Source organism: Mauremys mutica, chromosome 4, assembly GCF_020497125.1.
Source record: "Mauremys mutica isolate MM-2020 ecotype Southern chromosome 4, ASM2049712v1, whole genome shotgun sequence".
Taxonomy (NCBI): domain Eukaryota; kingdom Metazoa; phylum Chordata; order Testudines; family Geoemydidae; genus Mauremys; species Mauremys mutica.
In genome coordinates, this window is record NC_059075.1 from 111,196,333 (window position 1) to 111,209,899 (window position 13,567).

The 13,567-nt window shown below is 44.8% G+C and overlaps 1 protein-coding gene across 6 annotated transcripts in view; it reads right to left on the minus strand.

The window, feature by feature from the left end:
- The window catches only part of TSPAN4 (tetraspanin 4), a 539,052-nt gene that overhangs the window by 293,072 nt on the left and 232,413 nt on the right, over positions 1 to 13,567 (minus strand). For 5 of the 6 annotated variants that reach the window (XM_045015196.1, XM_045015197.1, XM_045015198.1 and 2 more), the window contains one exon: positions 2,331 to 2,410. In XM_045015196.1, coding sequence (XP_044871131.1) covers positions 2,331 to 2,393 — 63 coding nt within the window. In that variant the 5' untranslated portion in view covers positions 2,394 to 2,410. Of the gene's footprint in view, positions 1 to 2,330; positions 2,664 to 13,567 lie in introns of those variants that run through there. The other variant, XM_045015193.1, reaches the window with a different exon arrangement.

Sequence of the window (13,567 nt, forward strand, 5' to 3'; positions counted from 1 at the left end):
AAACAGGATAAGAGGATAGCAAAAGCATTGGCAGGTACTCATGCAAAGATAAATCCTGCTTGCACAGACACTTTGAAAACTCTTTCTTTGGTTTCTCAGCAAATGCAGTAGCCATATGACTGGCAACAGCTTTAAAAACAAAACCCAAACCATCAGTCCACAATCACTGCAAAATTGTCAAGTGTTGGAAATACACCCTTTCTGCTTTTCTTTAGAGAGAATCCACTTAACCCTATATGCTTGTTAATAGCTTATATTTATTTACTCTCTACAGTATGGGAAGCCGGAGATCTGCAACAGTTACAGCTAGATACCATGCAAACCTCATTCGGACACTGTCATCGTCAATCATCCCTCCTGTGCCGGAAGCATGTCAAAGGGAAACAAAATAGAGAGTGTGCTGCAGCACGGCTGAGTTAGTTCAGAGCCTTCCTGGCTGAATGGTATTCTCTTTTCAAACAGCCCCCCCATCACCACGACCCAACGCTTGGGGAAAGCTTTGATGTCTTCAGGGGAGAAAAGCAAACCCTCTTTATCTGTCACTCTGAACGATTGCTAAGGCATTGCCTTTGTGAAACACTCCAAAGAAACAGTCTGCCATCAGCCCACTGTAAATGCATGCACGTTACATGCAGAAATACCTTGTAAAATATATGGGTATGCATCAGTGCAGGATGAATGGAATAAAAGGAAGCAGCACACAGAGAATATCCCTTGAGGGGCTGCCATGGCTAGTTTCAAAAAGGACTGTTCCTGCCAACATTCTGTGGGATTTCTCCAGCACAGGCTTCAGCTGGCTGACTGCGCTATAATCTCAGCCGGAGACGGACAATAGCCTTAGAAGAAGCATAAGGCTTAAAAGGGCAAGAGAGCCAGCATTCCCATCTTTTCAAGAAGCTTTGGGGGTAAGCTGGGATAGACATCAGGAGATATTTCTGCCCCCAGCAGCGTGTGAGAGAATGTGAGTTGGAAAACAGACCGCAGTCCTACTCAGACTCTTTCTATCAGCTTATCTGAGGCTTTAAAAGGGCACCCTCTTTGTATTTCATAGTGCCTCTTAGTACGAGCCCAACTCAGTGGACTTGCATTAGTTTATCATGTCCTGAATTCTTGGTACCAGAGCGTTACACTAGTGCCGGAGGAAGTTACCTACACTCAGTGATTTCTGATGCACAAGGCACTGCAGCATGCGTGGAACAGACAATTGTACGGTAGTGCTTGATAGAGAGAATAACACTGACACACACACACAAACCCCCTTCCTTATACCTCTGGCAACACATGAGAGAATGGAGAGTCTGTAGTAAGCAAAGCATCATTTCCAACCACAGCCCCCCACGACCACCCCCAAATGCCAATATGGTGCTGCCATTGTTTTACGACACCCCATCCTTCCATTCCCTGCTTATGATCCACCATGGGAAAATTCAGATGGAGTTGCTGAAGATAGGCACTCCAACAAAACACCTTCCCATGCAGAGATCTGGATGGGGCTACTTTGAAACAGGAGGAACTCCCTTTCTCTTCTGCCTTGCCAATCAAGTCACTTCATTTTTACATGGGGAACAGCATTCATGATCCATATCCCTGACCATGCTTCCTCAATCAGCCTCCAAACCCCTCACTTTCCTGCGCCTGGCACAGAAACACCCACTAGCTGGCGTTTACCAGCTGTTTTATCTATTAAAATGATGACGTAGAAATGTACGCACGTACATGCCATCATGTGTGCTCCGGTGACGCGTGAGTATTGGGTAAATCCAGGCCACATAATAACAACCTAAGATAACTCAAACTAGGCGAGGCAGGCATTGCATTCTACCCATAGCTCAGAGACATTCACACAAGGACCCACAACTGCCGGGGAAGAAAAGTCACCTCCAGACTCCTGATACAGGGCTTAATGCTGCAAGGTGCTGATCTAAAAGAACATTTAAGCATATGCTTAACTTTAGCCATGTGAATAATCCCTCTGACTTCAATGAGTCTATTCATGTACTTAAAGTTAACCACTGTATTCAGGTAGACAAAGGCATACATACAAGTGACCTTCTGTTCAGTATGTTTTGCCCGATATTGGGGTTGCGACCTACCTGTGTAGAACACAGGGAAACGGGAGGGTAAGGAGGGTACCTATATTACCTTGATCCTGACTTACCACAACCAAAGAAAGATTGGCCTAGACATTGAAAGTTGGATGTAAGCAGTGCTCACAAATTGGAGGAAACAATTAATTAAAAAAAAACTCAATACCCAGTGTTTTCCCTCCACCTCTTACTAAAAAGTGGGGCACAAAGGCAAACATCTCTCGGTCTCAGATGCGTACTCACCCAGAAGAGAAGGTTGAAGACAAACATTAGGTACTTGATGCACTGCAGGCAGTTGTGAGCCATGCTGCACCTCTTCAGCTCTAGGAGAAAAATAAACGAGAGATCCAGGTAAAAGACAACGTACTTGTTCCCCTTCGGGGACGTGTACTTAGCCTTGGTGGCTTTAGGGCCCGGGTTGGTGTGGAATCCAAAAAACGAATTGCTGGCGGCCCCAAACTGGCCGCCATACATGCTGCTGTAGCGACGGAAGGCGCCATTTGGAAAACTGTAATCCTTGCTGTCCAAAGAAGGACTCCTGTGATAGGTCGATTCATCGGTGCTAGACCTGCGCATGGTGACTTCCGATTGTTCCACGGTTACTACTGATGTGATAGTTGTTGGATGTTGGCGGTGGGGGGCAATATGTTTATTTATTTTTTCCTCTCTCCTTATCCCCCTATTGCTTTGCACCAGCTGTTCTTTGGTCTGCCATTCTGTCAAGGAGTTAAGTGTGCTGTAAAGCAGAGGTTGGCAAACTGGAGTCTGCTCAGCCAGGAGTTAGGGAACAGCGTGCTTCCGTGTGAGAGAGACTTCTGAACAAGTAAACATTCCCTTTGGTTTCACGCTTTCCCCCCCCAGCCCGCCCTACTACCAAAAAGCAAATGAAGAGACAGAGATATACTGTACCCAAAGCAATTAATTTTAAAAAAAGGAAGTATGATCCTGCTTTTGTCGCAAATGCCATATAAAACCTTGGCTCCACATGCTAAACACACACAAAAGGGAAGGTGCACAGACTTGTGGGCAAGAACAGAAATTATCCAAAAGGCAAGCAGCTCCCATGCCCCATTCCTCTTTGCCACATTGCTCTGCCCTGAGATGCTCAGCTCACTTTAAAGATCCCTGTTTCTCCTCACACAGACAGAGCCTATGGTAAGTGAGCCACGGAGCTTCATTCACAGTGCTGCTGACACTCCTCTGTGACTCCAGTCCAATCATGCTCTCTGCTAGTATACAGTCACAGCTCTGTGGTCCATCCCTGCATCTGAAGCGAGAGGCAGAGAGAATGAGCGTTCTTACTGTATCTCATGAATGCCTGCTCAGCATTCTCTCTGGCTTCTGCCCTCCCTCAGCCAATCAAAATTACCCTCAGACAACATTACTCCGCACCACCACTACCTTGTTTAAAATAAAAACCTCCCCTTGGTTTCTTCTCAGCAAATCCAACATAAGCTGCTTTTAACCAATCACTGCACAGGTGGAGGGACTACAGTATGTATCTTAGATTTAACCAGGTCCATTCCCCTGGGTAATTCTATTCTCTATCAGTCCTGTGTACATCAAAGCTTGGAGCAGGATTTAATCATCCTAGCTGCTAGTGGCTCCTCAGATTTATAGTTCTCAGCAAAGAGCAACTGAATTTAGATTTGGTCTGAAATGCAATTGGTCCTGCAAGGTTTGGGTATGCATATATTGCACATCCAGATTCACAGGCACACACATATAATGTGCTGCATATGGCATACACATAGAGAGGGCTATAGATGACAGTAAATGTATTAATTAATCCACTTATGACTATCAATCAGATTTTAGACCCCAAAAATCATAACAGTCCCATGCATATATATTTGTTTTTGCAGGAGATGCTATTAAAACTCACTTGCCTGAAGACTGGTCTGACCTATCTATTAGGTTTACTCAGTGTGGGGACTTCTCCTTTTACTTTTTTTCAAATCAGTATCATTTGACTTGTCACTCAGTTTAACGCTATTTCATTACATTTGCTTCTCTACCTACCTATCTGGCTTTCCATACTCAATGTATTGGGTTGGCATCACGCTCTGCGTGTGGGGCTCACCTCCCCACAACTGGCCCAAGCTGCTCTAACACTTCAGCAACTAGTAGAAAATCTTTCACACAATGCAACTTTCTCAGAGAGGAAGGATGTGCTTGTAGTTAAAGCATTGGACTAGAACGCAGGAGAGCTAGACTCAATTCCCTGCTCTGTCACAGACTCCCTGTGAGACCCTGGTAAGACTTTTTATTTCCTTCTGCCTCTGCTCCCCATCTGTAATATTAACACCTCATTTCTGCCATCCTTTGTCTTAGCAATTTATATTGTAAGCCCTTGAGGCAGGGACTGTCTGTTACTATGCATATTGGGGCAGCGTGAAGAGGTGGCTGGCTGATATTTTTAAAGATTTGTTCAGGTGAAGAAATAGGCCAGATAAAACCAGGTCATGTGCGCGCGCATACACACATACACACACACAGCAATCAATTTATTTAACAGCAAAGTTGCCTTTCTTAGTTCATTCCTGCAAACAAGCCCCTGATTCAGTTCATTTATAAACTGTAAAGACTTCCATTCATCTTCTTCCCCAAGATATAAATACACAGCACACACCTGCTGCTAGTATTAGAGAGAAAGCACTGCACTAGGTGCTCAGAACATTCCAACTCTGGCTCTTAGCCCAGATGCCTCTACAGCCTTGTGTAAATCATAACTTTTTTGTACCCCAGTTTCCTTATCTATAACAACGAAGATATTTCACAAGTGGGGCTCTTCCAGGCCTACAGCAGCTGTCCTTCCCTTTCCTTACAGGTACAAACTCCATCCCCAAGATAAACTCCTTCTCATCTAGGATACACAAAAGGTCCAAAACAAACAATCCTTCCAGCTCTGAGCTTCTGATTCACCACTTACTTCTCCTGTAGCTTCCCTCTCTGCCTCCCTGCTTCCGGCTGTAAGGCAGGCAGACCCATTTGGCTGATGAGCTCAGCTGCCTCAACCTTACAGGACCTTAACCCTTCCCTATCTGGTCCCTGATTGCTGCAGATAAGCCCAGGAGAGATGAAAATTTGAATCATCTGACCTCTATGAGGTGGCCCCAGTGTCTTCGTAAGACACAGATCGGTAGTGTACCCTGTCCATAACAATACCGACCCACCTCACAAAGGGATGATGGGGATTAATTAATGTTTGATAAAAAAAAAATTTTAGATGAAGAGTACTTAAGTATGATAACTGCCTCTCCATGACCATCTCAACACAAATTGTTTGCTATCATCATTTAATTCTGGTTGTTTCTTTTTAAACCACTTTGCTCATACCAAACATATCTAGGTGCCTCTGATGCACACATCCACTTGGTGCAGCCCAATGTACCTGGCAGCTCTCAATATCCCAGAATGTGGGTAGGGTGACCAGATGTCCCAATAAAATTGGGACCGTCCCGATATCTAGGCGTTTGTCTCGATATTTCGCGGTATTCCTTTTTTTTTCCCCTCCACCGGTGACACACCCCCCCCCGCTCCGTGTCCCGATATTTTCTTCCTCTCATCTGGTCACCCTAAATGAGGGTAATGAAGGGAATGATAATCCAAAGGGAATTTCCCCATGCATTTTAGAAGCAGGCTTTCTGTGCCTCTGCCCATGCCATCCAAGTTTATCCTCACAGGGGTCCTGAGGAAACTCAGGGATTTTAATCATTAAATCTTCCTTACTTCCCATCTCTGTGCTGTACAGAGCAAATTCCATTCTCCAAGCAGGGAAACCCACGACAACTTCACCTAAAACACCCTGACAAGACGTCCATGGGAAAGAGTGAAGCACCTCTGCAGCAATCCCCACCTCTACTGACATGGGGGATGGGAGAGTGGTGTAGGACAGAGGAAAGATTAGCTCCCTGTTTAAGGGAGTGGACTTAGAAGCAGAAAATCTGGGTTCAATTCTCAGCTCTTCCACAGACTACCTGTGTGACCTTGCACAAGTCATTTGGTAGCTTAGTTTATCTTCTGCAAAATAGGGGTAACAATACTTCCCAAACTCACAGGGGTGCTGTGAGATTAAAATAATGTCTGAGAGGCACTCAGCTACTGTTATGATGGGGCCATATATGTGTGACCACATGCACCCCTGTATTCACCCATCACTGTAATAATCTGTACAAAATATGCCTTGTGAGGTATCATTTGAAAACTAATAACAGGCCGGTCAACATAATCATGGTGAAATGTGTGTAGCAACACTATATGTGAAGTTATGAGCATAAGTTGAAATCATGACCGAAGTGCATTCACCACTTGGAGAATGAGTAAACCTGCTTCTCAAAGAAAAAGGACAAGCTGACATCTTACCAAAGCTGATGGGCAATCACCTAACAGATGGAAACAGATCTGCATCTTAGTGAACAACAGCATGGAACCTCTTTCAGCACTTTGGGGGGGGCAATGGACCTAATAGATCTGGACTGTCCAGGATCTGTCCAGGACTGGACAGTGCTGCACACACATTTTTTGGGGGAAATGCAGGACTGGGAGTGTGTTTGGGTCATCTTGCAACTAGTAACCAAAGCTGCTGGAAGCCAGAGTGTGACTGGTGTTTGCTGACAGGCTGCTAGTGTCAGAGTTGCTGGACCAGGGCCATAGCTATATACAGACACTCAGGGTGTGACCTGCATGTTGTTTGGGAGGAGCCCAGGTTGGGAGCTACAGCAGCAAAGCATTGTGAGGCATCCCAGGTTGCAGGGCAGGGGTTACACTCAGGGCCGGCTCCAGACAGCAGCCTACCAAGCATGTGCTTGGGGCGGCACCTTGGGACGGGGTGGCACTTGGGGTTTTTTTTGGTTTGGCCGGGCGGTGCTGGGGGGAGGCGGGGACTTGGGTGGTGCGGCGCCGTGCTGGGGTGGGCTTCAGCGGCACGGCACTTGGGAGGGGCGGGGAGTTGGGCGGTGCAACACGACACTTGGGGGGGCGGGGACTTGGGGGGCGCGGCGCGACGCTCGGAGGGGGCGGGGACTTGGGTGACGCGATGCTCGGAGGGGGCGGGGACTTGGGTGGTGCGACGCTCGGAGGGGGCGGGGTGCTTTGTTTTCGCTTGGGGTGGCAAAAATGTTAGAGCCGGCTCTGGTTACACTGCCCCACACTGGCTTGGATTGCAGCCCATAATGCCATAGTGTGTAAATAAAAAGAACTACCAAACTAAAAGAATGGAGTGGTGTATGTAGGTTGCTAAGCACTGCCCCTTTCTTAGGGGCCAGCAAACACCCATGTGCCTCCAGGATGTATAATGTGAGTGAGAAGTGATTCACACCATTTAGCACACACCCCCTGTGAGCCTACAGAAATGCACACGATTATAAATGAAGCAATATAAAGAAAAACTAGATAGAATGCCTCCCATACTCTGCTGAAATAGTGTCATGTCACCATTTATTACTAAAATTGGTGCCCCACAGTGTTTCCAGAGTGTAATAGGGACCAGTTTAACATCTCCATTATAAACCCTATTTCTGAGTTGCTCAAAACCAGTTCATTTTTACTGGCTGCCAGATGTCACATTATGTGCAAATGCCATCCATTAAAACAGATTTGACCCTCCCTCATGGCAAGAAATCAATCACCCAATAAAAACAAACAGCAAATTCTCAAGCTTCTTTTCTCTCCTCCCCGTTTCTCCCCCACTTCCCAACATAAGGTCCTGGGGAACAGGAAGGAACCTGACACTCTTGAGAGGATGGCACAGCACAAATATTAAAACCTGCCACACAATCAGTCCTTAATGTACATGTGTGGATTTATTTATAAAGCCAAGACGTGAAGCAGAAGAAAGAGTTTCTAAAAGTGGCTCCTGGGTAATAAATAATAAACATCATACAGGGCTACCTTTAAGACAGGAGTCTTTCCACACTGAGGTAGCCAGACATGGGCTAGTGCCAGGGCACCCCCATATGAAGGATGGTTCCACCCTCAACCTTCACCACCCCAGTGACAATATGGCTCACAGTATTGGCAGCTCTTTTAAGGCAGCGTTTCTCAAATGCGGCCACCAGGGGCTTTTCTTGTGGCCACAGCCTCGTGGGCTGTTATGGGGTTGGGGTTGGTGGGGGGGGGGGGAGAAGTAGCAAGTAGCAAGTGGCCCCTCCCCCCCCCACTGTTGCTCCTGGATGCACTGTCTTGATGTTGATTGTTGGGGCGCCAGCATGGGTGGGGCCCTGCCCTCCCTTTGGAGACACCTGGGGCACAGTGTTGGAGAACTAGACAGCCAGTGAGTTCCCCACCTTCCCAGGGGCGGTTGGGCTCAGGCTTCAGCCCTGGAGTGGTGGGGCAGCACTCTCTGGCCACAGGGCTTCGGGCTCCGGCCCCCACTGCCTCCCTCCGATCCACCCCATTCCTCCTGGCCCCTGCTGCCCCCCACCCCTCCACCCCCATATCCAGGGCTTAATTTGTCCCAAGGCTTGACAGGGCTGAGTAAATCTGTTGTGAAAAGCAATACTTGTATGTCTGTTAATATCACAACAGACTTACTAGCTAGCAATAAAAAATTTACAATGATTTGGACACATATATGTGCATATTTATTTGTTTTTCCTAAAGCTAATTAAGTATTTTAGGAAAAAGTGTGAGAGCGGCCACCAGCAAGAGTTGGTAGCCACACTCTGAGGCCACCAAAAAATTTGTCCCGAGAACCCCTGTTTTAAGGCATCTTTTTGGCAGGGAGATTGCTATTCTCTCTTCTGTCTAATATCTATCTGTTGCTCACTATTGGTTTGAGCATTGGCCTGCTAAACCCAGGGTTGTGAGCTCAATCCTTGAGGGGGCCATTTGGGGATTGGTCCTGCTTTGAGCAGGGGGTTGGACTAGATGATCTCCTGAGGTCCCTTCCAACCCTAATAATCTATGATTCTAATATACAGTAATTCAGTGGCCGATAACATGCACATATAGAATCCACCTCTTTTTGATCAATTCTGTTATAAATTAGAAATTCCTGCAGGAGACAGGAAGAAGTTTTGCACCTCAAATGCAGAGCCCTATAGAAACAGCATTGCCATCAAAGGGCTAGATTCTGACTTGGACTATGTGCCCGCAAGGCAGTCAAAACCCTCCTAACCACTATCTAAGGGCTACCTGGACTTTAAATATGGGTGATTATGAGTAAACAAGGCTACTCACTTGTTCCCTGCCTGGAGCAAGTGAGCAGGAAAAAGCAAGGAATGGGCAGAGCCCCCTTGGTCTCCAGCCAGAGTAGCTGAACCAGTCCAGGAGGGAGGTAGTAATTTTCTGCTGATATAGGCCAGCAATAAATTAATTCCCCCATTGAGCAAGGAAAAAACAGGGAAGGAATCCCAAACCCGCCCACATTAATCTTTATTACCCATCCACTTTCCACATTCTTAGTTGCATCTGTACATTGTTATCCTTTGGCCAGTTCATATTGATTCTCACATACAAGAAAGAAATCACTGTGCAGCCTCACTAACAGAGATTCAGTTGGTGCGGGTTTCAGTGATACACTAACATTTATGTTGTGACACCTCTGTCCACATTGGTGTGAGTGGAAGTGTCATGTCATGGTGGAGTAGATTTACGTCACAAAATCCTGGCCCATGGAGTAAAGAAGATTGCACAGTAATAACGTAAAACAAAGTCCTGGCAACAGATCAATACCGTAACAGGTGTAGATGTTAAAAGCGCAATTGTAACAACTCCATTACCCTTTTATGTCCTATCTCTGAGCAATCTCATCCATTTACGTGGCTTCAGGTATCATCTCTATACTAACAACTCACAAATCTACCTCTTCACTCCACTGTCTCCTTCCATCCAACCATCTTGGCCTGTCTCTTTGACAACTCCTCTTAGCTGCCTCATCCTCTGCTTACACTTAACAAGATGAAAAACAAACTCCTTATCTTCCTTTCCTAAACTTACTCAACTTTACCCTTTTTCTATCATGATTAACCAAACTGCCGTCTTTCCTGCCACATGGGCCTGTAATCTGGGAGTTATATTTGGCTACTCCCATATCCAGGCCACCTCCAAATTCTCTTCCTTCCTCCTCCTCAAGAGTTCCAAGGTCTACGCTTTCCTTTCCATCACTGTGGGTAAATCTTGCAGAGGCAGATCTGAAGTCAATTGAAACCAATGGATTTTGGATCACTCCTTCATTGTGTCCACCTTCACTACTACATCCTCCCTCCTCTATGACTGCACACACACACTCCCCTCTTTGATCCATACAAGATACAGTGACTTAACTCATCATCTTTCCTCGTCAGTTTGTGCATGTCACTCCTTTCTTTGAATCATTCCAACGGCTCCCCATTTGCTATTGCTGGAACTTCAAGCTTCTTTTCACTGTCTTCAAAGCTCTAGATAACTCTGTCCTTGCCCTTAATCAAGCTGGTCTCAACTTGCATTACCCCCTCTCCTATGCTCCAGCAGTGTTGCTACCTTCAACAGCCCATTTGTGATCTTCTCACAGAAAAACCTACCACATATTCTCCTATGCTGCCTCCTACATATGACCAAATAGTCCTTTGCTCATCTGCAAGAATCCTACCTTGTCTTTCTTTCCAAGAATTTTCCCTTTAAATTGTGGAGATGATTCCAGAGCAGTCAAAACTGTCACCAAGTAGCTGACCAAATAAAAATGACAAACCACCACAAAAAATATAGTTTATTTAGATGTCTCCCTCTATTCTTGCATCATGTGTATGTGCAGCACTGCACTCTACTAGATTGAAAATGACACTGTTCAAACATATGTGGTTCTAAGACCTAATACTATCACAGGAATGTCTCTTTCATAGGTTACTGTGATGGTTCCATGGGTTAGTATGATAATAAATCAATTATGGGTTTATTAATACACAGTAAATACTTAAACATGTTAATTAAATATACATACATAGAGACTTTCAGTGCTTCACATTAAAGCATTAATTAAAACTGATCGCACTGCTTCTCTCTCTGCAACAAGATAACTAGTAAATAAACCTCCTTTCTGCTGTTTTACCAATGCGCACGTAACGCCTTAAGAGCTGCTGTGAGGTCAAATTTGGCCCAAAAATGTAGGTTTGTAAAAACAAGCTCTTCCAAAGGCTAAGCCTAATATAAATGTTTCCATTATACTTTTAAATGTTACAAGAGAATCTTTTAAAAAATATATAAATAAGCATTCCTCTGGCCTGTTTGCAACTCCAGTACTGTGAGAGTGAAACTGAAAAGAAAAAAAAATCATGAAGCTGACAAGTCTATTTTCATTGCCTAAGCCTAGAGAAATGCAAAAAGTAAACAAAGAACATCAGCAGTGAAAGATGCATTTGAAAGATTTTTTTTAAAGTTCTTTTGCTGTTAATAATCCACAGCTATCAAAACCACAAATAACTAACTTCTTTCACAATATGGGCGTCCCTGGTGTTCCATTGACCTGCACCGTGTGTAGTAGTTTACACTCAGCCGAAGTGGGGACAACGCGCGTGCTCTGATCTGGAGACATTTTACACTCATTTTGCACAGCTGTAAACGATTTACACAAAGTGCAGGACAACAGAGAATCAGGCTTACGATTTTTGACCTGACCATGTCCCTGTAAGATAAATGATGGAACAGAGCCATTTAAGGTACATAGTCTCTGTTCAAAAGGCAGAGAGCTCTCTAATGTGATCAGACATACGTGAGCACGTTGACAGATGGCTGTATTATTATTATTAATTATTTGCATTGGAGAGCAGCATTCCCATCTATAGGGCAAGGAGTCGAGGATCTGGTGAATCATTGTCATAGTACGCTAGCCTTAATCGATGTAATGACCCCTCTCCTCCCTTTCTCCCACATAGATTTTCTTGATTTTCTGACACGCTGCACCCTGGGTCAGAAACTTGAATGCCGACGGTAGAAAACTAAGGCTGAAATAGACAGGCTGAAACAGAAAAAATATGGTTAAAGTCCATGATCAAAGGATATATCTTGCTGCCCCCTGACTCCTGTGTTTCTCCTGCATTTGCTCCTTGTGGGGAGGCAATGGAAAGTAGTGAGAGCAGCGGGTTTTGGAGATGGCTATCAGGCTCCTGTGAGGGGGACAAAGCTCCCGGAAGAATGTGCGTTGGGCCTGGTTACGCTGTTTCTGTATGTACTGTTCCTGAACAAAAAGGGATTATACGTAAGTGAGATAGGCCCAAAAAACCTAATAAGAGCTGGACAGGCAAACCAATGACTTGTTTGTCACATTCTGGGCTGCGACCTCAGGGTTCACCTGCTTCAGTAGCAATATTTTGGCATATGATGGAGTGGGAAGCTTAGGATGAGTATCAATTTAACAGCCTTTTATCATAGACAGAATTATGAAAAAGTTCATAACCACAGTGGAACCTATTTCAGTGAGAAACCGAATGAACAGTTAAAGAAGAAGAAGGAAAAGGCCCTAGGGATTTGCCTTGCAGTTGTTTATTCCAGCATGGAACACATTCCTTCCCTTTTGTTTACAGGGTCCTTGCTTTGGCATTGGCAATTTTAGTAGCTAGACTTTCAGTTTAAAGAGGCTAAGCCATGGATATTAGAATGTAAGTGATGCTCTGATATGGGAGGGGAGGGGAGAACAGACATCCTAGAGGTTTGCTCAACTATTTGAATTTATGTCTTTTGGTACCCAAGCGCCCTGTCTAACTTTTTTTCTTTTAAGAGCTACTGATGCCGCCAACAAAACTTTGAAAAACATTCAACTCAGAAGCAATTCCACTTATATAGCAGATATGTTTTCTATAATTATCTTTCCTTATAAATTAAGGAAATTTGCATGAAAAAGGATATTCACTTAACAGCTCTTCCTCTCCTCCTGCTGATATACACCTGAAGTCATGATCTTTAGTTCATGGCATAATTAGTTGCTATGGAAATAATAAAATCATAGAAAGAAGATATTTTGGGCATGATTTGCAATAGCCTTTATTTATACATGAGCAAAGTTGCATACACAGGAATTGCCCCACTTTTTATCCGCATTCACCTACGTGCAAAGGTGAAGGGCAAATGTGATGGAATTTACACCCACAAATTCAGCCGGGCACATGGGATTTGCTCATGACAATTCTAGCATCTGCAAGCCCAAATAGCAGTGCAAAGAAAGTAGAGGAGCTGATGCGTGTGTGCATGAGCAAAGTGCTTGCTCCTAAGCCCAGTGGAATCAGTGCAAAGACTGTCTTTGACAGAGGATTCTGGATCAGGCTCAAAGTTCTATGTGCATGACTTGGAGGCCTCCTTTTCCATATTGGGCCAAGTTTCTTGTACATTTCTTGCTAACACAGGAGTTTTCCCTGGGTGTTTTAGTGCTTTGTGCTGTCTAATATTTAGTTTCCCTAGGAATAACTGTTTATTTTTATGTCATGAGCAGAGAGGATTATTGCTTCAGATGAGGGATAAGCAGCTCTAGCAGATGAACTCTTAAGAAGCAAAAGACCAGTTCTCCTGCC